Source organism: Nycticebus coucang, chromosome 3 (genome assembly GCF_027406575.1).
Source record: "Nycticebus coucang isolate mNycCou1 chromosome 3, mNycCou1.pri, whole genome shotgun sequence".
Classification (NCBI taxonomy): domain Eukaryota; kingdom Metazoa; phylum Chordata; class Mammalia; order Primates; family Lorisidae; genus Nycticebus; species Nycticebus coucang.
This window is the reverse complement of record NC_069782.1, coordinates 64,823,078-64,848,221: the sequence shown is the minus strand read 5'-3', so window position 1 is coordinate 64,848,221 and position 25,144 is coordinate 64,823,078. Positions and strand designations below refer to the sequence as shown.

Genomic DNA, 25,144 nt, shown 5'->3' with positions numbered 1-25,144 from the left:
GGATCCTGCTGTGCCTGAAGCAAGTCAACTCCTGCATTTCAGTTGTGAGTCTATCAATGCTTTTTTCCTTATGCCCTTGTGATACTGGTCTCTTCCAACTAAAACAGGTCTGTTGGGCAGGTCTCCTCACTGGACTCAACATTGTAGGGGAAAGACCACCAGCCTGGTGGTAAGGAGGCTCGGCCTACGATCCAGTCATGACACCTCCATGGCCAAAGCACTCAGGGTGCAGTGTGGCCCACGCTGGCCGCCAGACCTAGAGTGCTTAGGACAGAGCACTGGCAAGAAGCTCTGGCAGCCTCAGATGTCCCTTAACAAACACCTCCCTGGTCCCTACTCACCATCGAGCCTGAGGTATTTAAAGCCGCGATATGCAAAATAATCCTCCATGATTGTCATGAGAGAGGTCATCTGGCAGAACAGCAGCACTTTGTGGTTGGTAGCACGGAGTTTAGGAAGAATTCTATCAAGAAGCTCAAATTTACCGGAGGCTCTGTACAAGTCCAGTCTGGCAAGTGGAGGGAGGTGGGAGAAGGCACAGAAAGTTTAGGATGGCACCTTTCAGGCAGGCACAGGAGGAAGTACATCGTTCATCTCTGGGGATCAGGTAACAGGCTCAAACACCAAGGTGGCTCCCTAAGTGGAACCCCACGAAGGTTTCAGCAAAGCCATTTCAGCCCAACTAAAATAAGGGCACCAGGAGCGGTGGCTGAGGCCTATAATCCTAGCACTCTGGGAAGCTGAGGAGGGTGGACTGCCTGAGCTCATGAGTTCGAAACCAGCCTGAGCAAGTGCGAGAACTCCTCTCTAAAAAACAGCTGGGCATTGTGGTGGGCACCTATAGTCCCAGCTACTGGGAAGGCTGAGGCAAGGAATCGCTTGATCCCAAGAGTTTTTTTTTTTTGTTTGTTTGTCTTAATTCCTATCTTGTGGGAAATCTTTTTTTTTTTTTTATAGAGACAGAGTCTCACTTTATGGCCCTCGGTAGAGTGCCGTGGCCTCACACAGCTCACAGCAACCTCCAACTCTTGGGCTCAAGTGATTCTCTTGCCTCAGCCTCCCGAGTAGCTGGGACCACAGGCACCCGCCACAACGCCCGGCTATTTTTTGGCTACAGTTTGGCTGAGGCCGGGCTTGAACCTGCCACCCTTGGTATATGGGGCCAGCGCCTTACCGACTGAGCCACAGGCGCTCCCGGATCCCAAGAGTTTAAGGTTGCTGTGAGCTATGACACCATGGCACTCCAACCCAGGGTAACAAAGTGAGACTGTCTCAAAAATAAAAAATAAAGACACATCGCGCGGCACCTGTGGCTCAGTGAGTAGGGCGCCGGCCCCATATGCCAAGGGTGGCAGGTTCAAACCCAGCCCTGGCCAAACTGCAACAAAAAAATAGCCGGGCGTTGTGGCGGGTGCCTGTAGTCCCAGCTGCTCAGGAGGCTGAGGCAAGATAATCGCGTAAGCCCACGAGTTAGAGGTTGCTGTGAGCCGTGTGACGCCACGGCACTCTACCTGAGGGCGGTACAGTGAGACTCCGTCTCTACAAAAAAAAAAAAATAAATAAATAAAGGCACATCACCACATTGAACACATACTTTATAGTCTAGCCCATACTTAAAAGAATTAAAGGAGGTGGCGGCGCCTGTGGCTCAAGGAGTAGGGCACCGGCCCCATATGCTGAGGGTGGTGGGTTCAAACCCAGTGCTGGCCAAAAAAAGGAATTAAAGGAGGTGCTTTTGGCAGTTACCCTGGGACAACAGGCTTGAATAAGGGCAGCTCCCAGGAAGTTGGAGACCGTGCTCAAGAAGCTCTAGGAACAAATGCCGTGTGGACAGTGTCTATCCCTGCTAAATTTGGAACTAAGGGCCATCTCAGCTTCTCTCATTCACTTCAGCTAACATCCCCTGGTTTATAGATATGGAAACTGAGGTTGGCAGGGGCAGTATGATATGCCTGGTAACATGCCACAGCCAGACCTTGAACCCAGTGGTGTAGAATCCCATTGTGGAATTTGGTATGAAAAATGTGATCACCAGAACTTTTTGCCCTTTTTTAAAAAATTAAGATTATTTTATTCATTATTTTTTAATTTAATTTAATTTTTTTTTTTTTTGAGACCAGTCTCAAGCTGTTGCCCTGGGTAGAAGTACCATGGCATCACAGCTCACGGCAATCTCCAACTTTTGGGCTTAAGTGATTCTCTTGCCTCAGCCTCCCAAGTAGCTGAGACTACAGGCGCCTGCCACAACGCCCAGTTATTTTTTTTTTTTGTTGCAGTTGTTGTCGTTTTAACTGGCCCAGGCTGGGTTGGAACCTGCCAGCCCAGGTGTAGATGGCCAGTGCCCTACTCACTGAGCTTTGGGCACTGCCCACATTATTATTTTTTTAGAGATAGGGATCACTGGTTTAAGTGATCCTTCTGTGTGTACCACCATGCCCAGCTGATTCTTTTTACTTTTTGCAGATCACTGTGTTGTCCAAGCTGGTCTTTAACTACTGGTCTCAATGATCCTCCCATCTCAGCCTCCCAAAGTGCTGGGACAACAGGCATGGGCCACTGCACCTCAACAACTAAGAAGGACCAACCAAGATCTTCTTACCCTTTCATTAGCTGCCTCTGCTCTTGTGAACGAATGGCTTAATACCCCAGGGCAACAACGGTGGCTTCAGCTTTAAGAATTTTTTTTTTTTTTTTTTTGCAGTTTTTGGCCAGGGCTGGGCTTGAACCCATCACCTCCGGTATATGGGGCCAGCGCCCTACTCTTTTGAGCTACAGGTGCCGCCCAAAGAATGTTTTTAAGCAAGGCTCTTTGCGTGGTGAAAATCTAGAGATAGCATCCATGTCCAGTATCAGGGGCTTAAAGAAGTATGGGCTGTATATTACAAAGGATGCTTTAGAAAACACATCCATGTGGTATAAAGAATATTTCCATATCAGTATATAGCTCAGAGAGTTTGTAAAGTTCTCAAAGGCGACAAGTAATGGAGATAGCAGAGAGGGATTTGAACGCCAAGCCTGCCTCAGGAATCCTGCCTCTCAGGGTTGATGTTAGCATGGAGGACTCTTACTCTCTTCTCTGAGTTCTTCTATACTTTCTAAATTGTATGCTTTGAAGCTGAACAAACATGACAACAGGAATAAAGTCACCCACAGAAGAGAGAAAAACACCTCCAAACGGACTGCCTGCCTTCCCCATCCAGCCAGGAAGTGTCTCACCCTTGGACGATGCCGCCAGTGAAGCCCAAGTGCTCGGAAAAGGACTCCTGCAAAGGAAGGAAAGACAGGTCAGTGCCAAGCAGAATGGCCTTGGCTACTTGGAAAACTCGCACAGTGTGTGTACAGTGATCACCCGTAGCAGTTCTGAGGCAGACACAGATGCTAGACACAAATCTAATCCACTGACATCCTTTCCCTCATGTGCCTCAACCGAAGGCAGGGAGTCACCATATGACATTCTTCATCACTCTCCTGAGCACCTGAGGGCAGTGTGGGGTCACAGTCATCCTTGTGCTGAAATGGAGCCTCAGGGGCTTTCTTGGGCATGTAGGGGTCTGGAGTGACCCAGACACTTCATGCCAGGAACTATAGAACCGATAATATAGATTCTCTCTCTATATACTTTTTTTTAAGAGACAGAGTCTCACTTTGTTGCCCTCGGTGGAGTGCCGTGGCATCATAGCTCATAGCAACCTCAAACTCTTGGGCTTAAGCGATTCTCTTGCCTCAGCGTCCCAAGTAGCTGGGACTACAGGCGCCCACCACAACGCCCAGTATTTTGTGTTGCAGTTTGGCCAGGGCCAGGTTCGAACCCACCACCGTACCCACTGACCCACAGGTGCCACCCCCTCTATTTTTTTTTAAGAATCCAGATTCTCAAAGGGTATTGTGGCCCAAAAGGGCCCTGACCTCCACACCTCTCTATGAAAACATCCAGCAGACACAGCATGGCCCCACTTGTGGGGAGGACATATCCCCAGAGAAGACCATTCAAATACTCCCCTGGCAGTCACTGAGGGGGAGCTTTCAGGGACTTTTTGTTTCTATTAAATAAAGCCTGATACTGTTGGGATGGTTACAATGAGTACTGGAAAACAAAAAAAAGAAACATGTGTGCAGGCATTGCCTATTCACAATGTTCAAAATTGTTATTTTTCTTATTATTTGAAACAAAGGCTCACTCTGTCATCCTGGGTAGAGTGCTATGGCATTATATCTCATAGCAACCTCAAACTCTTGGGCTCAAGCAACCCTCTTGTCTCAGCCTCCCCAGTAACTAGGACTACAGATGCCTGCCACAACGCCTGGGTAGTTTTTTCTATTTTTAGTAGAGACGGGGTCTCACTCTTGCTCAGGCTGTTCTCCAACTCCTGAGCTGAAGAAATCTACCCATCTCCAACTCCCAAAGTGTTAGGATTATAGGTATGAGCCACCATGCCTGGCCCTCAAAATTATTTTTAGAAAACATTGTTAAGGAGATGCAATCTAGCTCTGCCTTGGAGCTTAGCACAGATAGGTGGCTCCGAGCTATCCAGAATATGGAGGGAAGCCCTGAGGTGGGAGTGATGCCATCACACTCCAGGGTGCTGCTTGGGGCCTCACCTCAATGTGCTGGAACATGTACGGGTGGTTGCAGATCTTCCTCAGTTGCATGATGGTGTTCATCAGCGTCTTGGTGCCGCCCTTGCCCTGCAAAGGCAGATTAGAAAGTCCCAAAGGGCTTTTGTCCCCAGGACAGGGTGGAGTTGGGGCTGGTGAATGAGGAAGGTGGCAGAAGGAAGGCTCTGGGGAAGCTTGGGTTGGGGAGTGTGTGGCTTGTGGCATAGCAGTTAGGAGTGAGGGGACAGCTACCTTTGGAGGTCCAGAGGCCTGGGGGATACAGAAATCACCTGGAACACTGACAGCAGCACTGGGGGTATAGTGTGGAGGGGCCAGTGGGACAGAGTAGAAATCAGACTGGTGAAGAGCCAGGCCAAACCCCGAGTGCTCTGTGACACGAGCTGAGTGCTGTACATTCCAGGGAGTCACCAGTGGATTTTAGCCAGGAAGCCATTAGCCATTAGTCATTCTAATGACTTAGAATGCTCCTTGGGCTACAGGCAGAAGAAAGAGCTGGGGGTAGGCACTTGGGTGGAAACCCACTGCTGTAACAGGTCAGATGAAGAAGGGCCCAAACAAAATGCCCAGGGGAGAAACTAGAGGCCAGGCCAAGGTTGAGATACTGCAGCAGAATCAAGGGGCCCAGTGCATTCCTTGGGAGGGCAACATCAGAGTTGGTGATGTCTGGGACCCTTGGCTTTCTCCAAGGAGAGGTCCACCTGCCCCCACGCATCTGCAATGAGACCCCACGGCAATATAACAACACGGGAAAGGGGTGCAGTGGCCTCAGCTATCACACAGCCCTTCCCTGGAGGGAAGTGTGGAGCTTCCTAGAAAGTGTCAACCTGCTGGGCTGAGCACCATGACCGAAGACAGCAAAGGGGACACAAAATGGCAGGCAAGAGCCTGACACAGATTGTCAGCCAATATCAACAGGGATAGTCAGATGCCTTCAGGATTGTGAGCATGTTGGGCCTCAACCAGAACAAAGCCACCAACGAGGCCTGGCAGTGAAGGCCCTGATAGTGAGTGTGCACTATGACCCACCTACCTTGAATACCTAGGTAGGGCATAGGGGACTCCAGGGCCTATCTTCTTTTTTTTGGGGGGGGGGAGGGGACTTTTTTTTTTTTTTTTTATTAAGAGGGCCTACCTTTTTGTCCTTCTCTGAGCCATCAGTCAGCAGCACACCCTTGGCCTGCATGTGCCGGTACAGCACCCGCTGCAGTGCAGACATGTCACACTTGATGACGTACTCCACCTGCAGGATGGGCAACTTTCACCAGGGCCTCAGGTCCTGACAACCTCTCAGCCCCACTGCATTGCTTATCTCTGAGCCCCATAGGAGGCGTGCTGGTTCCAGAACGTGAGCTGTGACTGGGGGTGATGATAAAGAGCTCCCACAGCTGGTAGGGGAAGGAAGACACGGGCTAAGGGAGAAGTGCCAGGACAGACATGCAGGCAGATGCTGAGCCAGGAGGGCAACTTGGCACCTTCCAGAGGCCTCTCCACAGTTGCCCAGGAAACAAAAAACAAATATGGTTAGAGAGAGGGGCACCTGTGGCCAGGAACCCCAAGTCTCATAAGCCTTGCTGCAGGGCCTGCGCCCTAAGGCATGGCTGCAGCCGCCACAAAAACCCAGAGCCATCCTGTGTGGGAAGCTGGCCCAGCCCTAGCCATGGCCTCCACATCCCATCCTAATGTGGCTAGGAGGACCTGCCCAAGAGTCTGGCCACTGATAGGACCTGGAGTTTTATGCTCTAACCTGATAAACTTACCCTTGCTTTTAGAGACCCACTGGGTCTCAGGATCCAGCCCCAAACTGGATCGAGTAGGACCAGGCTGGGATCCCCAGTGAGAGTCAGGTACCTGAGTATAGCCACCCCTGGGAAAGCCTTAGGCAGAATGCCCAACAGCAGCTGCCTCTGCTCCAAATTTCATTACCTTTTCAGGCAACTGGGCTTCAACTTCCTTCTTGAGCCGCCGGAGCAGGAAGGGCCGCAGCACTTTGTGGAGACGCCGGATGATGAGGATGGTCTCCTCCTCATTCAGATCCACCTGGAACACCCCCAAGACATAATAAGCAAGTGTCACCTCCAAAGGAGGAAGATGAGGGTCTTGCCAGCAAGTGGGGTAGACAGAGTTCCTTAGAGCCACCTGGGTTTACAGGCTGCTTTATGATTTCTGGGGGCTAACAGGGAACCCTCTTCCTTAGGAAAACTGCTCGGATCTGATTCCCTCCATGTAATTCCTGGGCCATTAAACTGCAGGTCCCATGACACCATTCTCTGTGCGTCTTACCAAGAAGAAATGCAGCAGCACACTGTGCAGCTTCCCTAAGAGTCACAAACTTCTGTCTCCACAGAACCACCACCACGGCCACGACAAAGGCAGAGGACACTGGACAAGCCAGGATGACCAATGTGTGGCTCACCCTGGGGCTTTTATACCCATGGAGGCTCTGCACTGGAGAGCCCTGAGTGCTTTCTTGTGCAGCCTGGGTGGGGTGGAGTCAAAAGAACTCTGCTCTCCCACAGCATCTGCTGCTCCTCTAAGAAAGCAAATTTTTAAAAATTAAAACAAAGGCTGGGCATGGTGGTTGTCATCCTAGCACTCTGGGAGGCCAAGGCAGGTGGATCTCCTGAGCTCAAGAGTTCAAGACCAGCCTGAGCCAGAGAGAGACCCTCGTCTCCTAAAAAAAAAAGAAAAGAAAAAAAAACGGGCACTGTGGGGGGTACCTGTAGTCCCAGATAAGTGGAAAGCTGAGGCAAGAGACTCCAAGAATTTAAGGTTGCTATGAGCTTTACATCACAGCACTCAACTCCAGGGTGACTGAGTGAGACTCTGTCACAAAAAAAGAAATAAAATTAAATTAAAAAGAGGCTGAGCGTGGTGGCTCAAGATCTGTAATTCTAGTGCTCTGGGAGGATGAAACAGGAGGACACTTGAGCTCAGGAGTTTAAGACCAACTTGAGCAAGAGGGAAACTCTGTCTCTACTACAAATAGAAGAACTAGCTGGGCATTGTGATAGGTGCCCTGTATTCCCAGCTCCTAGAGAGGCTGAGGCAGGAGGATCACTTGAGATCAGGAGTCTGAGATTGCTGTGAGCTAAGCTGATGACACAGCACTCTAGTCTGGGGCAACAGACTGAGACTATCTCAGAAACAAAACAAAACAATTAACCAAAGGCAGAACAAAGTAACAGTATGTCTGAATTTTTCTTCTATCATTTCCTGGTAATATCCTAATAGAAATTTTTCTCAACTCAAAAAGTGATGAAACTGCAGTAATCTGTTTGTGGCCTGAAAACTGGGGGCTCCTTTATTATGACATTCCAAGAAAAGCCTCAGTTTCTCCTTCAGAAAATCCTTTCCTTCACCAGTGCCAGGGAGGCTGGGGACCATACACACAGTGCAGAGGCCCCTGTTGTCCTAAGAAAAACCTCGTAGGTGGGGATGAAGGGCAGCCTGGCTGCCTGGGATGAGGCATTTACAGGTGACCAGCTGCAGAAAACTTGGCCCATCCCATAGACATGACAGACCCTGACAACATCATAGACTTTAGGGTTAGGGCTTAGCACAAGCATAGGGACAACGTTCACCAACATAAAGATCTAGCCCCCAACGAATGCTGTGCCACAGTGGGCTCTCTCAGGCTGATGGTGCCATCCATGGCTGTCAAGCCATATCAGCCACAGGATGCTGAAAACAGTGTAAAACCTAACTTCACCGTGTGATTTCCTTAACTGAAAACATTAAAGTTTCCTGCTGCCCTGAGAAGGAAATGTAAACTTCTTTTTTTTTTTTTTTTTTGTAGAGACACAGTCTCACCTTATCACCCTTGGTAGAGTGCCATGGCGTCACACAGCTCACAGCTCCAAATCCTTGGGCTTAGGCGATTCTCTTGACTCAGCCTCCCAAGTAGCTGGGACTACAGGCGCCCACCACAACACCTGGCTATTTTTTAATTGCAGTTTGGCCGGGGCTGGGTTTGAACTCGCCACCCTCGGCATATGGGGCTGGCGCCCTACCCGCTGAGCCACAGGTGCTGCCCGGAAATGTGAACTTCTTAAAGGGACCAACAGGACACTGGAGACTTCTGACTGCATTCTCCATACCCTTCTAGTCCCATGACCACCTCAGGGCCATATTCCTTGCTGTCCCGTCTCTGTGCCTGGAGTACAGAGTCAGGGAAGCCTGAGTGTCCTGTCACCACTGCTATCTCTGCCCCGCTCTGTGCACACGTGGACTGTGGCCTGGCACATGGCACAGGCCCTGCCCACTGTGGAGGACACTCAGTGCACACTGGCCAGGGAAAGCAAGCTAAGCCCAGAACTGTCAGCACAGGCATAGCTCTGCTGTCCACAGCAGAGTTTCACTCAGAGGTCCATGGCCTCTTGCCCTGCCACAACCAAGAGGCCAAGCAGGCACACTCACCTTTTCACCAGTCATGGCAAAGGGTGCATTGAACCACTGCTCGAAGGTGCTGCAGCTCTTGAAGATGGTGGGCAGCAGGAAGTTGAGCAGTGCCCAGAGCTCGGGGAGCTTATTCTGTAAGGGTGTGCCCGTCAGCAGCAGGCGGCGGGGGGCCACATAGTGAGTGTTGAGCACCTGTGTCAGCTTGCAGTGGTGGTTCTTCATGCGGTGGCCCTCATCCACAATCATGTACTTCCAACGAATCTGTGGGTTCCACAGTGGGTGGTCAGGGGAAGGGAGTGGAGACAGTAGGGCGGCCCCCGTGTGAATGGAGAATGTCTTATTAGGCACCCAGATGCCAGGAAGGCCTCAAGTGGGGAGTACAGGCTTGGTATCATCCCTGAACCAGGTTGACTCAGAGTTAGAGACATACAAGGCAGCCTGTACAGAGCACGTGGTCGAGATAGATGGGAAAACGTGTCCATGATGTCAGGTAAACAGAGCAAGTTGCAGTAAAGTATGTTGAATTTCTAAAAAATTCCCGTATTTGGTATGTAACCAGCTAAGTGATAAACAAAAACAAAATAATAACTAATAAATAAATAAATAATTCCCATATGCTAATCTACAGCACAAAAAGACGCCCAACACATTTTGGCAGAACACACATCTCAACGACCGGAGAGTTCATCCCCCTGGAAGGGGGGTGGTCTTAAAGGGATTGGGTTGGTGATAGGTACATTTCCAGTGAGAAGCTATGTTTCTAAAGGCAGATGAGTGGCTCGGGTACATTCTGAGTGTGGAGCAGGGGCCAGAGCCCAGAGTCTGCTGGCCCCTAGTCACATGTCACACAAACACAGCTGGTCACTGAGTGCATCTACAGGTGGGAACCCCAGATTTAAACTTCAGTTTGGGTCTCCATATGATCACCACATACCCTAGGCCACATGGGGACACAGTGAGGTCTGAGCCAGGTGTGCTGGTGGGGAAGGGACACGCTGGTATCTCCCACATGGAACATTCCACATCACACAGTACAACCAGGTAAGCACAGGGTTTTCAGTCTCACTTTCAGGCCTGAGTGGGGCTGGCTTTGTACCACAACACAAGGGGTAAGCCAAACAAGTGCGCTCACAGTGCCAGCCCAAGGCAGGAGCCTATGGGCAGGACACCTGGATCCCCAGGCTTCATCCTCTCACGTGTTAGCTCAAGGAAGTACAAAAGGCACCCATATAAAGCCCAGTATTATCACCGCCACCATGCATTGGGAGGTGTGGTGACTAGTAAATATCTCTTCCATCCTGGGGTCAAAATCTCCACAATTCAACATTCACTCCACCAGACAGAGAGTACCTTCTACCCCCTCTCAGATTAAGAAGAGGCGTTTGGGTGGGCAAGGGACTTGCCCGTTCATATCCAGGTCATGGCATATAGTAATTCTCAGCAATCACTGATGGCCAAGCTGGAGCTGCCTTCACAGTTACGTCCCTAAAGAGGCTTTCAGGTCTGTTCAGCCCTCACTGACCACTCCAACTCAAGGGCCCAAGGCCAATAGGCCACAAAGCACCTCAGTCAGAGTGCTAGAACCCCTGTCACTTGCCCAAATGCTGAACTTTGGCCCCTGGGCAATATATAGAAGACATGGCCCCCAGGGAGGAAAAGGAGAGGAGTCCAGAGATAGGTGACACCATCTGGTCAGGACACACTGTGAGTAGCAAGTTCTTTGGTAGAAGCCCTGGGCGGAGCCAGTGCACATGCTCTGTGGACAGTCCCACCCTCTGGACATGACCCAAGGCCAGCCTGGACACGGTGAGGCAAGTCCAAGATTATCCTGACTTGATTCTTTCCCAGGTACACAAGGCAGCTGTCTCTTTATACACATGTGGCTGACCCCCTGGGAAATTATTTGCAGGAGGCACTAAGAAAGACAACATGACACTCGTGACAAATGTGGTCAAGCAGTGACAGTACTCAACAGTGTACGAGTGTTTTGCGTGAGGACATGCTACCTTGGCAAGGATGTGCTTGTCTTTAATGATGTACTCATATGTAGTCAGCAAAACATTGAACTTCCCACTCCGGAGCTGTGGGACGAAAGCCCGTCTTGCTGCTGGGGAGCCCTGCAAGAGAAATAGGATACACGCTGCTCAGCCTCTGGCAGCCAGGTGGTGTGGGCACCCCCTGCAGCTTCCCAGGGATGAGGGAAGAGGACTCTTCCTTGCCAGAGATGACACGAAAAGATGCTGGCTAAAGCCAATGGCCTGTATACTAACATTGACACACACAGCACAAACCGGAGGGAATGAAGAAGGTCCATGGGCCAGTGGCAGCCCAGGCCCTTAGGAACTGTGCTGCCTGCACCACCACCTGCCACATTCCTGGTGGCCAACCAGCTTACCTTGTCCTGGGCCGCCATCTCAAACTCCCAAACTGGCAACCGAGGCTCCCCCGACTACGGTCCTATCTACACACTGACCACATGATCACTCTGACCTCCTCCCCAATGAGCAAGTCTACCCTGCCCCTTCTAAGCTCTAAATCCCTATCTCAGCCTATACACTGGCCTCTCTCCAGCCCCATGTTCCACACATACTGCACTTCACTGGGCCCAAAAGCTCCTGCCAGCAGAGCCACATGGTACCTCTAACCCATCGGCCACTCAGCCCCTGGATACACCAACCTCTCTGCCCATACCCCACTTCCTACCAAAGAGCTGAAGTGTAAAGCACCTGAACCTGGAAGGTCAGCAGCTAGGGGTACAGTCAGGGGAAACTGCCTCGGTTTCCCCACCAGGACAATAGACCCAGTGACAGTGCCCATATCACACAGCGCTTGTGAAAAGAATGAAAACTCATCTCCAGGAGGTACTCAGAGCAGGCCTGGTTTGGGGCCCAAGTCACCCCAGCATCCTGTCACACAGCAGCTGGGCATACACTCATTAAGTCCTCATATAGGAATAGAGGTGGAAACAACGAAATCTTCCTGGGAACATGTTAGTGTCACCATTATTACACAAATAAAATAATTTCTTTCTTAATTTTCAAAAACAAGAATTCATCTCCCTCAAATAAATAAGTGATCCCAAGCCTGCAGTGATGCCATGATCCAGTACGTATGAAATGAGAAACGCACACCTGAGCGTCACCATACGAATGCGGTGGACCTCCCTTTCTCTACTACCTGTATCTCCCACATCCCTTCCCTGTCCAAGCCATGAGCTACAACAAGAGGAAATCTCTTCAGGCTGGGACTTACCTTGTAGGACACCTTCACCACAGAAGGGGCCCACTTGTCAAATTCATATGCCCAGTTAGACAGTGTTCTGTAGGGAGAAGAACATGAGAGTCAAGTTCCAGTTTCCCAGTGAAAGCACACAGCTGCCCTCAGAGCTGCCAGAGGAACTGATCATGTGTCCAAGGGTGGCTGAGTGAGGAAAGGAGGGCCGTAAGGACTTAGGAAGGCCCCGCCACAGAGGGCACGGGCAGGCCAGAGGGCAAGGAAGAGGGAAAGGCGCTCTCAGTGGAGTAGCAGGGACACAGAAGGGTGGCACTGAGTATAGAGAAAAGCTTTTACAGGGATAGGAAAAGCCTGGAACTAACCTGGCCAGGGCCAGACAGCTGGACCACAGAGATCAATTTGCTGCCACTGCTGTGGAGTAACAGGCTCCTGCGAGAACACACTACGTGCTGTGGGCCTGCTGTTGGGAAACACTAATAAACTCAGGGCGCCAGGTCATAGGCCCAGGGCAGTGTGAACAAACAGACAGAAGTGTGCACACAGGGCTAGCACGGGGACACTGATTTCCTAGTGCTGTCTGCCAAGAGGACCTAGAAGCAATGACAACCCAGAAACAAAGAGCATGTCCACAATATGATATAGGTTTCCAAAACCACCATCACAGGGAAGCCATGACTCCTCAGAGAAATGGCAGATTCCAGGGCAGGGCCAGGAAATGGAGAAGATTTGTCTGGAACATTTCAATGCCAAAAAGGAAAGACATCCTCAGAACCCCCCATGATGACCAGGACATGTAAAAGGGACAAAGAAACCAACTGAAAGAGTGTTCAGTGTCTGAAGCTGGAATGATCTGAGCAACAACAAAAAGATAAATGGTTCAGCGCCTGTAGTCAGGGCTATGCTCCTGGGCCAAGCCAGTCAGAGCAGACTACCCTCCAGGCCAGTGACTGGCTGTGTGCTGGTTATGTGTCCTGAGTTACACCAATGAGAACCAGTCCCTGGGCTTCTGGGAAAACCATGGAGCAGCCAAACCTTTATGCAGTAGGTACAGCGCCAGGAAGAGGGTGCCCAGAGCAGCTCTGAGAGGCCAGAGGAGCTGAGAGGTAGTGACTAAGTTTCCTCAGGATGCTGCCAGCATGCCCAGACCCTGCCATACCTGAGAGCACCCGTGCCTGTGCCCAAGAGCTCCAGGGCCCCTCAGAGGGCATCATGAGGGAGTAGAAACAATGTTTGCTCTAAGGAGCCTCAAACAACCTCTCCCTACTCTTCTAGGAGGTTTCTATTCCCCATATATGCTCTCTGCTGGTTGTGGGGCTTGATGAAGACACCATAGACATCCTGGGAAAACAGCCCCAATTGGGATGACATATTGAAACCATCAAAAACTGCTTAGCCAGATGTTGTTGCAGGCACCTGTAGTGCCAGCCACCGGGAGGCTGTGACAAGAGGATCACTTGAACCCAAGAGTTTGAGGTTGCTATGAGCTGTGATGATGCCACAGCACTCTACCCAGGGAAATAGTGAGACTCTGTCACACACACACACACAAAAACACAAAACAAAAACAACATCAAGGAAAAAAAATAAAATAAAAACTCCAAACAACAATCTGTAACACCTTAGGCTGAAGCCACATGCAGACCAACAGGCCAAGTTGTGTGCTCCTTTCCAGTCTGCCCAAGCTCGGGTTGCCTTTCTAACACCCAGTATCTCAGAAAATGACTACGTTTGGAGACAAGGCCTTTACAGAGGTAATGAAGTTAAAATGAGGCCAAACAGGCTCTGATCCAATCTGGCACAGAAACACACAGAGGGATATCCCATGTGAGGACACAGGCAGAAGGTAGCCATTTGCAAGCCAATGAGAGAAGCCTCAGAACCTTGATCTCAGACTTCTGGCCTCCAGGAAAATAAACTTGTGTTGTTTAAGTCTGAGGTCCCCGACCCTGATATCAGCCCATGGCCTGATGAGAAGCAGGTGAGCAAGCAAAGCCTCATCTGTATTTATAGCCACTCCTCATGGATCGAATCACTGCCTGAGCTCCTTCTGCTGTCAGATGGACAGGGCATTAGATGCCCATAGGAATGCAAACCCTACTGTACAGTGCACACATGAGAGGTCGAGGTTGTGCGCTCCTAACGAGAATCTCATGATCTGCGGTGGAGATCTATGTGTTTGAATCATCCTGAAACCATCCTCAGTCTCCCCTCCTGGTTTCTGAAAAAAATTCTTCCATGAAAACAGTCCCTGGTGCCAAAAAGGTTGGGGACCATTTGTTTAAGCTACCAAAACATAGTACTGAACTGCAAATTAAGATAAAGATCTGGGTGAGGTCTGTGGCATTGCTGGAGCCAGGCAGCAGGGCCTTCCTACAAGAAACCCCAACCCCTGGAGGTGTGTGCACTCACGAGAGAGGTACGATGATAAGAAAAGGCCCGTTGATGCGCTTGTGCTCCATGAGGTACGTGATGAGTGCGATGGTCTGGATAGTCTTACCCAGGCCCATCTCATCTGCCAGGATGCCATTTAGGTTGTTGTTGTACAGGGACACCAGCCACTCCAAGCCTTTGATCTGCAAGGACACAAGCGGCCATGCCAGGACTGAAGTCCAGGCTGGACTCAACAGCCTTCTTTGTGCTTCAGAGATTCAGTCACAGTTAGGCACAAGTTGTGTCTAAGCCATATCCCATAGGAGGCCACCATTACTAAGTATATGGCTCTGAACCAACCTGATCCTTTTTGATGTAGCCTCATCCTTAGCAATAATGTCTGAGATATCACAGAGTGGCTGTGATTATGTCTGTATATAAAATATCATTGGTGTGCATTTGAACAGTTAATTTTTTTTAAGAGACAGAGTCTTACTTTGTCACCCTCGGTAGAGTGCCGTGGCATCACAGCTCACCACAATCTCCAGCTCTTGGGCTTTGGCAATTCTCTTGCCTCAGCCTCTCGAGTAGCTGGGACTATAGGAGCCTGCCACAACACCCGTCTATTTTTTTGTTGCAGTTTGGCCGGGATCAAACCTGCCACCCTCGGTTTATGGGGCCGACGCCCTACTCACTGAGCCACAGGCGCCACCTTGAACAGTTAATTTTTATTATTTTGTTTTAATAATATTTGTTATTGTGCTTACTTTCTGTTTGTTTTTTTAAAGAGGGTCTCCCTCTGTGGCCCAGGCTAGAGTACAGTGGTGTCATCACAGCTCACAGCAATGTTGAACTTGTGGCATCCTGTCACTGGCAGACTCAAACCTACACACTCGGAGAAACCTGCACACACCATGAGACACTTGGGTTTAGGAGACCATTAGGGCTACTCAGTGATCAATCCACTGCCAAAAAATCATATCATGATTAAGGGAGGGCTTTCCAAAGGTTGGGAGCTTTTTGAAATAAAGGCAGTAAAGAAAAGATGGCTTTCAAATTGAATGCAATGTTATAAAGGAAAATTTGGAAATTTTCATAAAAGACTAAGGAAGTCGATGTACATTATCTATTTAATGCAGCAGCAGCAGCGGTGGCAGCCTTCCCCCAGGACTTAAACGCAGAAGGAAACTGAGATGCTTCCTGCAGCTGCAGCCGATTCTCCAGGACTCTTTTTTTTACCTTGAGCACTTGCCTCATGAGACTTAATAGAACGGTGGTTTACTGTCCCCTCTCTTCCCATCTCCTTCCTCCCTCTGGTTTTCTGTCTTCCTCTTCTCACCCTCCTCTTTCTTTCTCCCTTTAGCCATCACTTCTGGGAAGTAAAGAACTTGACTTAGTGCCAAAAAAATAAAAAGACTAAGGAAATAATGGCCAAGTTCTAATTCTTTTCATTACACTGACCTTTGGGAGGTTCCACTGGCCACAGAATTTGCCTACTTAGAAACTGATACTGACATAGAAGTTTTGAGAGTTTAATTAAGAAAGGAAGGGAAGGCTTGGTGCCCATAGCACAGTGGCACCAGCCACATGCACCGAGGTTGGCAGGTTCAAACCCACCCTAGGCCTGCTAAACAACAATGACAATTGCAACAGGAAATAGCCGGGCACTGTGGTGGGCGCCTATAGTCCCAGCTACTTGGGAGGCTGAAGCAAGAGAATTGCTTAAGCCCAAGAGTTTGAAGTTGCTGTGAGCTGTGATGCCACAGCACTCTACCGAGGGTGACATAATGAGACTCTGTCTCAAAAAAAAAAAGGGAAGGCGGCACTCATAGCTCAGTGGGTAGGGCGCAGGCCACATACATGGAGGTAGGTGGGTTCGAGCCCAGCCTTCTAAAACAACAATGACAACTGCAACAAAAAGAAAAAATAAACAGGCATTGTGGTGGGTGCCAGTACTACTCCCAGCTACTTGGGAGGCTGAGGAAAGAGAATCGCTTAAGCCCAAGAGTTTGAGGCAGCTATGAGCTGTGACACCACGGCACTCTACCAAGGGCGACACAGTGAGACTATGTCTCAAAAAAAAAAAAAAAAAAAAAGATAGGAAGGGAAACGGGTCACAACCCAGTAGAAATCAAGGCATCATGTTCTTTGGTTAGAGTTATACCACTTGCCTTCTGGGAACTTATAGATGAGGTCGGGATGTGGGGCCACAGAACAAAGGAACTTCTCTTGTAAGTAGCTGTATTTCATGACTCTTCCAAGCCAGGCTCTGTGAAGAACTTCAAAGCCATCATCACCTCACCCTCATGAAGAACCTGTCACCAGTTTCCAACCTCCCTGTCTCACAGTGCACAACTGCAACTTCACTCCTCTGGCAGTGAACCTGCCAGATCATGTCTCCACTTTAAAGATGAGGAAATTGAGGCTGAGAGGTGAAGAGCAAGTTGTCCAAAGACAAAGAGTAGAATGTGAATTCAGGTTTGCCAAAGTTCACTGCTTCCCACTACCCCACAAACCTGGCAACAACTTCATCAAGGCTTCCATGCAGCACTGGCCTCCCCACCGCCCCCTGCCTCACCTGGTACTGTTTAAGGACACCGTTGACCATAAGCGCCGACTGCTTGTCTACTCTCTCAGTGACAGCATGGGCCACAGCGTAGTATGACTGAAGGCCACGCGCAAGGGCCTGGGACACACCATACTCGTCATCAACATCTTGCTTGGCATTCCTGAGAGTAAGATGGAAGCACCAGGTGAGGACACACATTCCTGTTTGTGACAACATGCTCCTGACACAAGCTCTATGGAGAAACCCTTTCTGTCTAGTGACCTGTGGCCAGAACTGTAACATCCCCAGAAGCGCAGCCAGACAGTCTGAGGCCACACAACAGGAATGCCGTCATTTGTCACAGCATATAAAGAGACACTGCTTCTAGCCAGAGGATGAAATGACCCACCCTTTCTACTAAGAGTTCATGAGCCTAAAGGGAGAATAAACGCACCTGAGCACCTTCACACAAAACCACACTTATACTTTAGTGACTTGTGACCTAGTGCCAACTTTCCTTTAAAAAGAGACCTTAGTACGTATGATCTAATTTCTTTCATTTATCTTACACTTGCTTTCCGTTTGTTTGTTTAAAGAGATATTCTCCCTCCCGGCTAGAGTACAGTGGTGTCATTAGAGCTCACTGCAATGCTGAACTGGTAGCCTCAAGTGTACCTCATGTCTCTGACTCCTGAGTAAATGAGACTCCAGGTGCACATACTGCCTAAGTAATTTCTAAAGTTTTTTGTAGCAATGGGGTCTTGCTATGCTGTGTTGGCTGGTGTCTAATTCCTGGCCTCAAGCAATCCTCCTTGCCTCAACCTTCCACAAAGGTGAGCCACTGTGTCCAGCTGCTTTTTGTATGTTATCATAAATTGTTCACAGTAGGCTCTGTGTTTCCTCAGCTTAGTGGGGCTTTTTCCCCTTGTGTGTTTCTTCTATTGATTTCAACACATCCTATTTTTGGCTGTTTACATATCTAAAGGACATGTAAAACCCTCAGTCATCTCTATCTTTCGAACAATACCCTTTAATTCCTTACCCACTAGCAATGCTGCAATTTGTGTGTTAATTGTAACAGATTTATAAGATCAAGATAAGAAATAACCTAAATGCCCATTAAGAGATAGGCTAGATGTAAAGGAGAACATAAAATATAAAGTCAAGACAATGCTGACACCTGGGGGGCACAGTGAGGATGTTCTCTGTGTATAGACACAGGATCAGATTGCCTCTAAGAGACAGTTCAATGAAAATAGCAAGATGGGCCAGGCACAGTGGCTCACACCTATAATCCTAGCACTCTGGGATGCTGAGGCAGGTGGACTGCTTGAACTCAGGAGTCTGAGACCAGCATAAGCAAGAGCAAGACCACATCTCTAGTAAAAATAGAAAAAATAGCCAGGCATGGTGGCAGGCATCTATGGTCCCAGCTACTTGGGAGACTGAGGCAAGAGGATCTCGTAAGCCCAAGAGTTTGAGGTTGCTGTGTGCTATAACACCGTATCACTCTACCCAGGGTGACAGAGTGGGACTCTGTCTCAAAAATAAGAAAATGCAAGATACACAACAGTATGCCCCAGATGTATGCGTGCAAACAGGAAAAATATATATATTTTGTTTGTTAGAGAATATCTCTGGAAGACAACACATGATGCTGGAGAGTTTCCTCCAGGGAGAAACAAGGTACAGAGCAGGGAGCTGGGGTACAAGGAGAAAGGCAAGGAAAGTTTTTTATACCGTACGCTGAAGTGTACCCTATAAGTCTTTGATGAGCCATGGGAGTGCACTGCCTATATTAAATGCCTATAAAAGTAAATGAAATGTTGGGTGGCGCCTGTGGCTCACTGGGTAGGGCACTGGCCCCATATACGGAGGGTGACGGGTTCGAACCCGGCCCCGGCCAGCTAAAACAGCAGTGGCAACTGCAACAAAAATAGCCAGGCATTGTGGCAATCCCAGCTACTCAGGAGGCTGAGGAAAGAGAATCACCTAGCCCAAGAGCTGGAGGTTGCTGTGAGCTGTAATGCCACAGCACTCTACTGAGGGTGACTCTGTCTCAAAAAAAAAAAGGTAAATGAAATGTGACACAAATAAAATTGGTTTGTGTGTGATCCCATAGTGGCTATTGGGGAGACAGTGGTGAATGCCATCTAGGCACAGTCCAGCCTTCTGGTCACTCTCCCAGGGCCTCCTCATAGGAGGATGGCAGAGGAGGGCATGTTGGGAACTCTTACTCAATGATATGCCTTGCGTCCACCTCAGAGACGTCGTCACTATCTGGATCTGGAATCTTCTTCTTCTCCTCCACAGGCAGGGTGGGAGGCTGAGCTGGCTGAGGCTGCTCTTCCTCCTCCTCCTACCAAGAGACAAATCCAAATTACCTCAATTCTAACCACAGAGAAGGGGCACTGGGCTCCTCAGGAGAGAACATAATTTTAGAAGCAGGTGATGTTCTTATAACTCTCACTCCCCTTTTTGTCTGGAAACATGTGATGTCTCATATTTACTTATTTTTTTAAATAAAAATGTGTTTTTAAGAGACAGGAAGACAGGGTCTTGTGACATTGCCCAGACTAGACTCAAACACCTGGACGCAAGGGATCCTTCTACCTCGGCTTCTCAACTTGGGACTACAGGCACTTACCACTGTTCCCAGCTACATTTTCGTTTTAATTCCTGAGTACGTTATTTTTAGTTTGTCTAGCACAGATTCCAGACACTTTTAAGGATATCTCAGAATATTTTGCGCTTCTTTTGCTATTAGAAATAGACACATAATCACCCCATCCTCATTATACAACAGACATCACACATTTATTCTTTGCTTAACATAGCAAAGTCACTGTTCAGTTGATTTTCTTGGATTTCCTACGTATAAAGCATTTTATTGCCAGCTTTCAAGACTAAACAGTTTTACTGACATGGCTCAAAAATCTAAAATACATCTAATAACAGGCATCTTACTGTTCATTGAAAGTTTTCCACAAATTTGTGAATTAAGTATGAGGGCTGTTTTATTAAAGGGCTTTTAAGCATTTACTGAGAAGATGATAATGAGATTTTGCAAGACATTAATAAAATACACGTGAATACATTTCCCAATATTATCTCATTTTTTTTATTCCTTTTTTTTTTTTTTGTAGAGACAGAGTCTCACTGTATAGCCCTCGGGTAGAGTGCTGTGGCGTCACACGGCTCACAGCAACCTCTAACTCTTGAGCTTACGCGATTCTCTTGCCTCAGCCTCCCGAGCAGCTGGGACTACAGGCGCCCGCCACAACGCCTGGCTATTTTTTTGTTTGGCCAGGGCTGAGTTTGAACCCGCCACCCTCGGCATATGGGGCCGGCGCCCTACTCACTGAGCCACAGGCGCCGCCCCATTTTTTTTTATTCCTATGTATGCGGATTATTTTCTTCATCTGTAATGCAACTGCTACTAAGTTTTTAAAAAGTATCTATGGGCTCAGCGCCTGTAGCTCAGTGGCTAGGGTGCCAGCCACACACACTGGAGCTGGCAGGTTCGAATCCAGTCCGGGCCTGCCAAACAACAACTATGACCAAAAAAAAAAAAAAAAAGCCAGGTGTTGTGACAGGTGCCTACAGTCCCACCTACTTGGGAAGCTGAGGCAAGAGAATCAGTTAAGCCCAAGAGTTTTGAGGTTGCTGTGAGCTGTGATGCCATAGCACTCTAGCCAGGGCAACAGCTTGAGACTCTTGTCTCAGAAAAAAAAAAAAAAAAGTATCTATGGCTCAGCACCCATAGCTCAGTGGTTAGGGCAGCGGCCACATGCACTGGGGCTGGCGGGTTTGAACCTGGCCTGGGCCTGCTAAACAATGACAACTAGAACAACAACAAAAATAAAAAACAGCTGAGCATTGTGGTGGGTGCCTGTAGTTCCAGCTACTTGGGAGAATGAGGCAGGAGAATCACTTAAGCCCAAGAGTTTGAGGTTACTTTTAGCTGTGACACCACGGCACTCTACCAAGGGTGACATAGTGAAACTCTCTCTCAAGAAAAAAAAAAAAGTATCTATAATGAATCTGTTAAATAACTCCAATCCAAATCCATTAGTATTTCCCTTGGGTCATGAAAAATGATTTACATAGATCACTAGGAATAAACAGGTGATAATATCACCAACGGTGTAGGCAAAAAATCAGCAGATACAGACTTACTGTGGGATTAAAATAGGGTGGGAGTTCTGGCTAAATCTAAGTGGTCAGCAAATTCTCTCCCCAAAAGGCTATAATAAAGGTGAATATAACTAGCAAAAGTAATCATTTCAGAACTCTTCAAGTTGACCAAAGGTATACTACAGTCTGAAAAGCATTAAATGCTGAAAAATGCTGAACTTTGGGTAAGAAAAGCGGGAGTTTATATAATGCTTTCACTTGAGGACACTTTTATCTCTCTTGCCTCCTGGCTCAGTCAACATGAATATCCTGGCAGAGTCAGCAGGCCACGAGGCCTTGGAGTGAGGTGGAAAGAATGGGGGGACTTAGTCACTGTAGCAGTGAGTAATGCCTATGCTCAGCAGTGCTATTTGTGGAGGTGAGGATCTCAGCCATGGTAGAGGAACTCATCCTAGAAAAAGTTCTACATGTCTCATTGCTGAATATCACTTTGGTCACCTTTGAAGTACTCCCCTTGGCTATTTGGCGACCATAGCAATATTCAGCAATGAGGCATGTAGCACTTTTCTGGGATGAGTTTGCAAACTTAATTGTCAAACCTCGTATTACTGGCTGAGGTTGCAGAGGAGATGCCAGAGGGCCCAAATATGGGGCCCTTATTAAAAGGATTTGTTGGGTGGCGCCTGTGGCTCAGTGGGTAGGGCACCGGTCCCATATACCAATGGTGGTGGGTTCGAACACGGCCCCGGCCAAACTGCAACAAAAAAATGGCTGGGTGCTGTGGCAGGTGCCTTTAGGCCCAGCTACTCAGGAGGCTGAGGCAAGAGAATTGCCTAAGCTCAAGAGCTGGAGCTTGCTGTGAGCTGTGTGATGCCATGGCACTCTACCTAGGGTAACAAAGTGAGACTCTGTCTCTACAAAAATAAATAAATAAATAAAAATAAAAGGATTTGTTCTGTGAAATTTGGATTCAGTAAAAAGGCCATACTTAATGATCCATAAGGCCACATGTGGTCCCACGGCTGCAAGTTCCCCACCCCTGGTCTACAAGAAAACAGAAATCAGAGAGAACTTGACAATGATCTGTGCTTAGAATGTGCTCCCCTATGCACACTGATCTACTAGTAGGAAACAGAAGGCTGACTGGCTCAAGGTGTCTAAAGCACAACCTGCCCAATTGCTGGATGACCATTAAGTTATGAAAAAATGCCCCCCATCCCACTCCTGAGAACTAGGACCAAAACTTAAAACGATAAAATAAAATCAAAAACTAAACATACTCAGCAGACAACAGAGGTAACACAGACTGCAAGGGAAGCAGATTTCAAAGATTTAACCTAGGGAAGATACTAAATGGGCTAAAAACAAGATACTACCACAACCCCAGGGATGGAAGTCAGAATCCAGAGTGGCTAAGGCAGGCTTCAGCTAAACATTAAAAGACGAACAAAAAACGGGAGTATAAAACACTGATACATATCCAGGAAAAAATAAATGAATTTACTATCCCTGTTCTCAGATGTTGGAATTAGCATACATACAAATATGTTCAGAGACATTATAATATGTTCATAGAACTAAAGGAAATTAGATTTAAGTACAATGAATCAACAAATACAGAATTTCAGTTATCAGAAAGAAATTTATAAACTTCCGAAATGTGATGAAAAACACAAAACCAAGGTGGCACCTGTGGCACATACCAAGGGTGGAAGGTTCAAACCCGGCCCCAGTGAAACTGCAACACAAAAATAGCTGGGCGCTGTGGCAAGCGCATGTAGTCCCCGCTACTTGGGAGGCTGAGGCAAGAGAATCGCCTAAGCCCAGGAGTTGGAGGTTGCTGTGAGCTGTGATGCCATAGCACTCTACCGAGGGTGATAAAGTGAGACTCTGTCTCTAAAAAAAAAAGAAAGAAAAAGAAAAATACAAAAATGGTCATAAAAGAAGCTGAATGGGTGGCATCTGTGGCTCAGTGAGTAGGGCGCTGGCCCCATATACCAAGGGTAGCAGGTTCAAACCTGGCCCCTGCCAAACTGCAACAACAACAAAAAAATAGCCAGGCATTGTGGCAGGTGCCTGTAGTCCCAGCTACTTGTGAGGCTGAGGCAAGAGAATCGCCTAAGCCCAAGAGCTGGAGGTTGCTGTGAGCTGTGATGCCATAGCACCCTACCGAGGGCGACAAAGTAACACTCTTGTCTCTAAAAAAAAAAAAAAAAAAGAAGAAGAAGCTGAACAAACAAGGAGAATAAATCCAAAGAGACCATTCATAAAAGCCTAAGACAAATAAAAAATGTAAAGAGGAGAAAGAGGAAAATGACAATAATACTAGTGACTAAATTTTCACCTGAAATAAGAAATCAGTAAGTAGTTCAAAGAGCTAAAAGAAAAAAAAAAAAAAAACACCTGCCAACTAAGAATTCTTTGTCCAGCTATACTTTCCTTCCTCAACAAAGGCTAAAGAAAATATATTCCCAGATGTAGACAATTTACTGCCAGCAGGTACACCTTATAAAAAGACACTGAAAAAAGTCTTACAAGGTAAAAGGACAGGATAGCAAATAATATCTTATATCCAAAGGAAGAAATAAACACTGGAAATGGGAAATACATAGATCAGTAGAAGAGACTCTAACAATAGGCTTGGTACCCGTAGCTCCATGGGTTAGAGCACTGGCCACATACACGGGGGCTGGCGGGTTCGAATCCAGCCCAGGCCTGCTAAACAACAATGACAACTACAACAACAAAAAATAGTCAGGTGTTGTGGCAGGAGCCTGTAGTCCCAAATACTTGGGAGGCTGAGGCAAGAGAATTGCTTGATCCCCCAAGAGTCTGAGGTTGCTTTGAGCTGTGATGCTCCAGCTCTACCAAGGGTGACATAGTGAGACTTTGTCTCAAAAAAACAAACAAACAAAAATCACATGTAATAACACAAAAGACAAAGACAGATGTTTACTAATAACAAAACGTTAAACATATATCACGATGATATGACCATCATAACTGTACACACACCTAGAACAGCACATCAAAATATATGAAACAAAACCTGAAAAGTTAGAGAAATAGGTTTTTCAACAAAAATTGCTGGAGATTTTATAACCTCAGTCTCACCATTTGATAGGATTACACAGAAATCAGCAAGGATATAGATTACAAGAATATCACTATCCACCCATTCAACAAGTATATGAAGAACACTTCACCTAAAGAATGCAAAATACATGGGCAGCACCTGTGGCTCAGTGGGTAGGGTGCCGGCCCTATCTATCAAGAGTGGTGGGTTCAAACCTGGCCCTGGCCAAACTGCAACAAAAAAATAGCTGGGCGTTGTGGCAGGTGTCTGTAGTCCCAGCTACTCAGGAGGCTGAGGCAAGAGAATCGCCTAAGCCCAGGAGTTTGACATTGCTGTGAGCTGTGTGACACCACAGCACTCTATCGAGGGCGATAAAGTGAGACTGTCTCTATTAAAAAAAAAAAAAAAAGAATGGAAAATACATACTTTTCAAATGTACATAAAACAAATCTCAATGAATTTAAAAGAATGAAAACCATACAAAGAGTACTTCCTCAAGAGAATTTTACATCAGGAGAAGGAAAAATTCTGGGCAATCCCAAAATGCTTCAAATTAAACAACATACTTGTGAATTATCTGTGATTTTAAAAGAGAATCGCGGCTCGGTGCTTGTGGCTCAAGCTGCTAAGGTGCCAGCCATATACACCTAAGCTGGTGGGATCGAATCCAGCCTGGGCTGCCAAACAAAATGACAGCTGCAACCAAAAAATAGCTGGGCGTTGTGGTGGGCGCCTATAGTCCCAGCTACTTGGGAGGTGGAGGC

The 25,144-nt window shown here is 47.8% G+C and overlaps 1 protein-coding gene across 13 annotated transcripts in view; it reads right to left on the bottom strand.

The window, feature by feature from the left end:
- Positions 1-25,144, bottom strand: part of SMARCA4 (SWI/SNF related, matrix associated, actin dependent regulator of chromatin, subfamily a, member 4) — a 114,474-nt gene that overhangs the window by 42,976 nt on the left and 46,354 nt on the right. For all 13 annotated transcript variants that reach the window (XM_053583220.1, XM_053583228.1, XM_053583219.1 and 10 more), the window contains exons 14-24: positions 19,405-19,526; positions 17,198-17,348; positions 14,659-14,822; positions 12,268-12,334; positions 11,022-11,132; positions 9,034-9,276; positions 6,541-6,654; positions 5,750-5,857; positions 4,600-4,686; positions 3,217-3,263; positions 342-508 (exon numbers count right to left, since the gene is read on the bottom strand). In XM_053583220.1, coding sequence (XP_053439195.1) covers positions 342-508; positions 3,217-3,263; positions 4,600-4,686; positions 5,750-5,857; positions 6,541-6,654; positions 9,034-9,276; positions 11,022-11,132; positions 12,268-12,334; positions 14,659-14,822; positions 17,198-17,348; positions 19,405-19,526 — 1,381 coding nt within the window. The remainder of the gene's footprint in view (positions 1-341; positions 509-3,216; positions 3,264-4,599; positions 4,687-5,749; positions 5,858-6,540; positions 6,655-9,033; positions 9,277-11,021; positions 11,133-12,267; positions 12,335-14,658; positions 14,823-17,197; positions 17,349-19,404; positions 19,527-25,144) is intronic.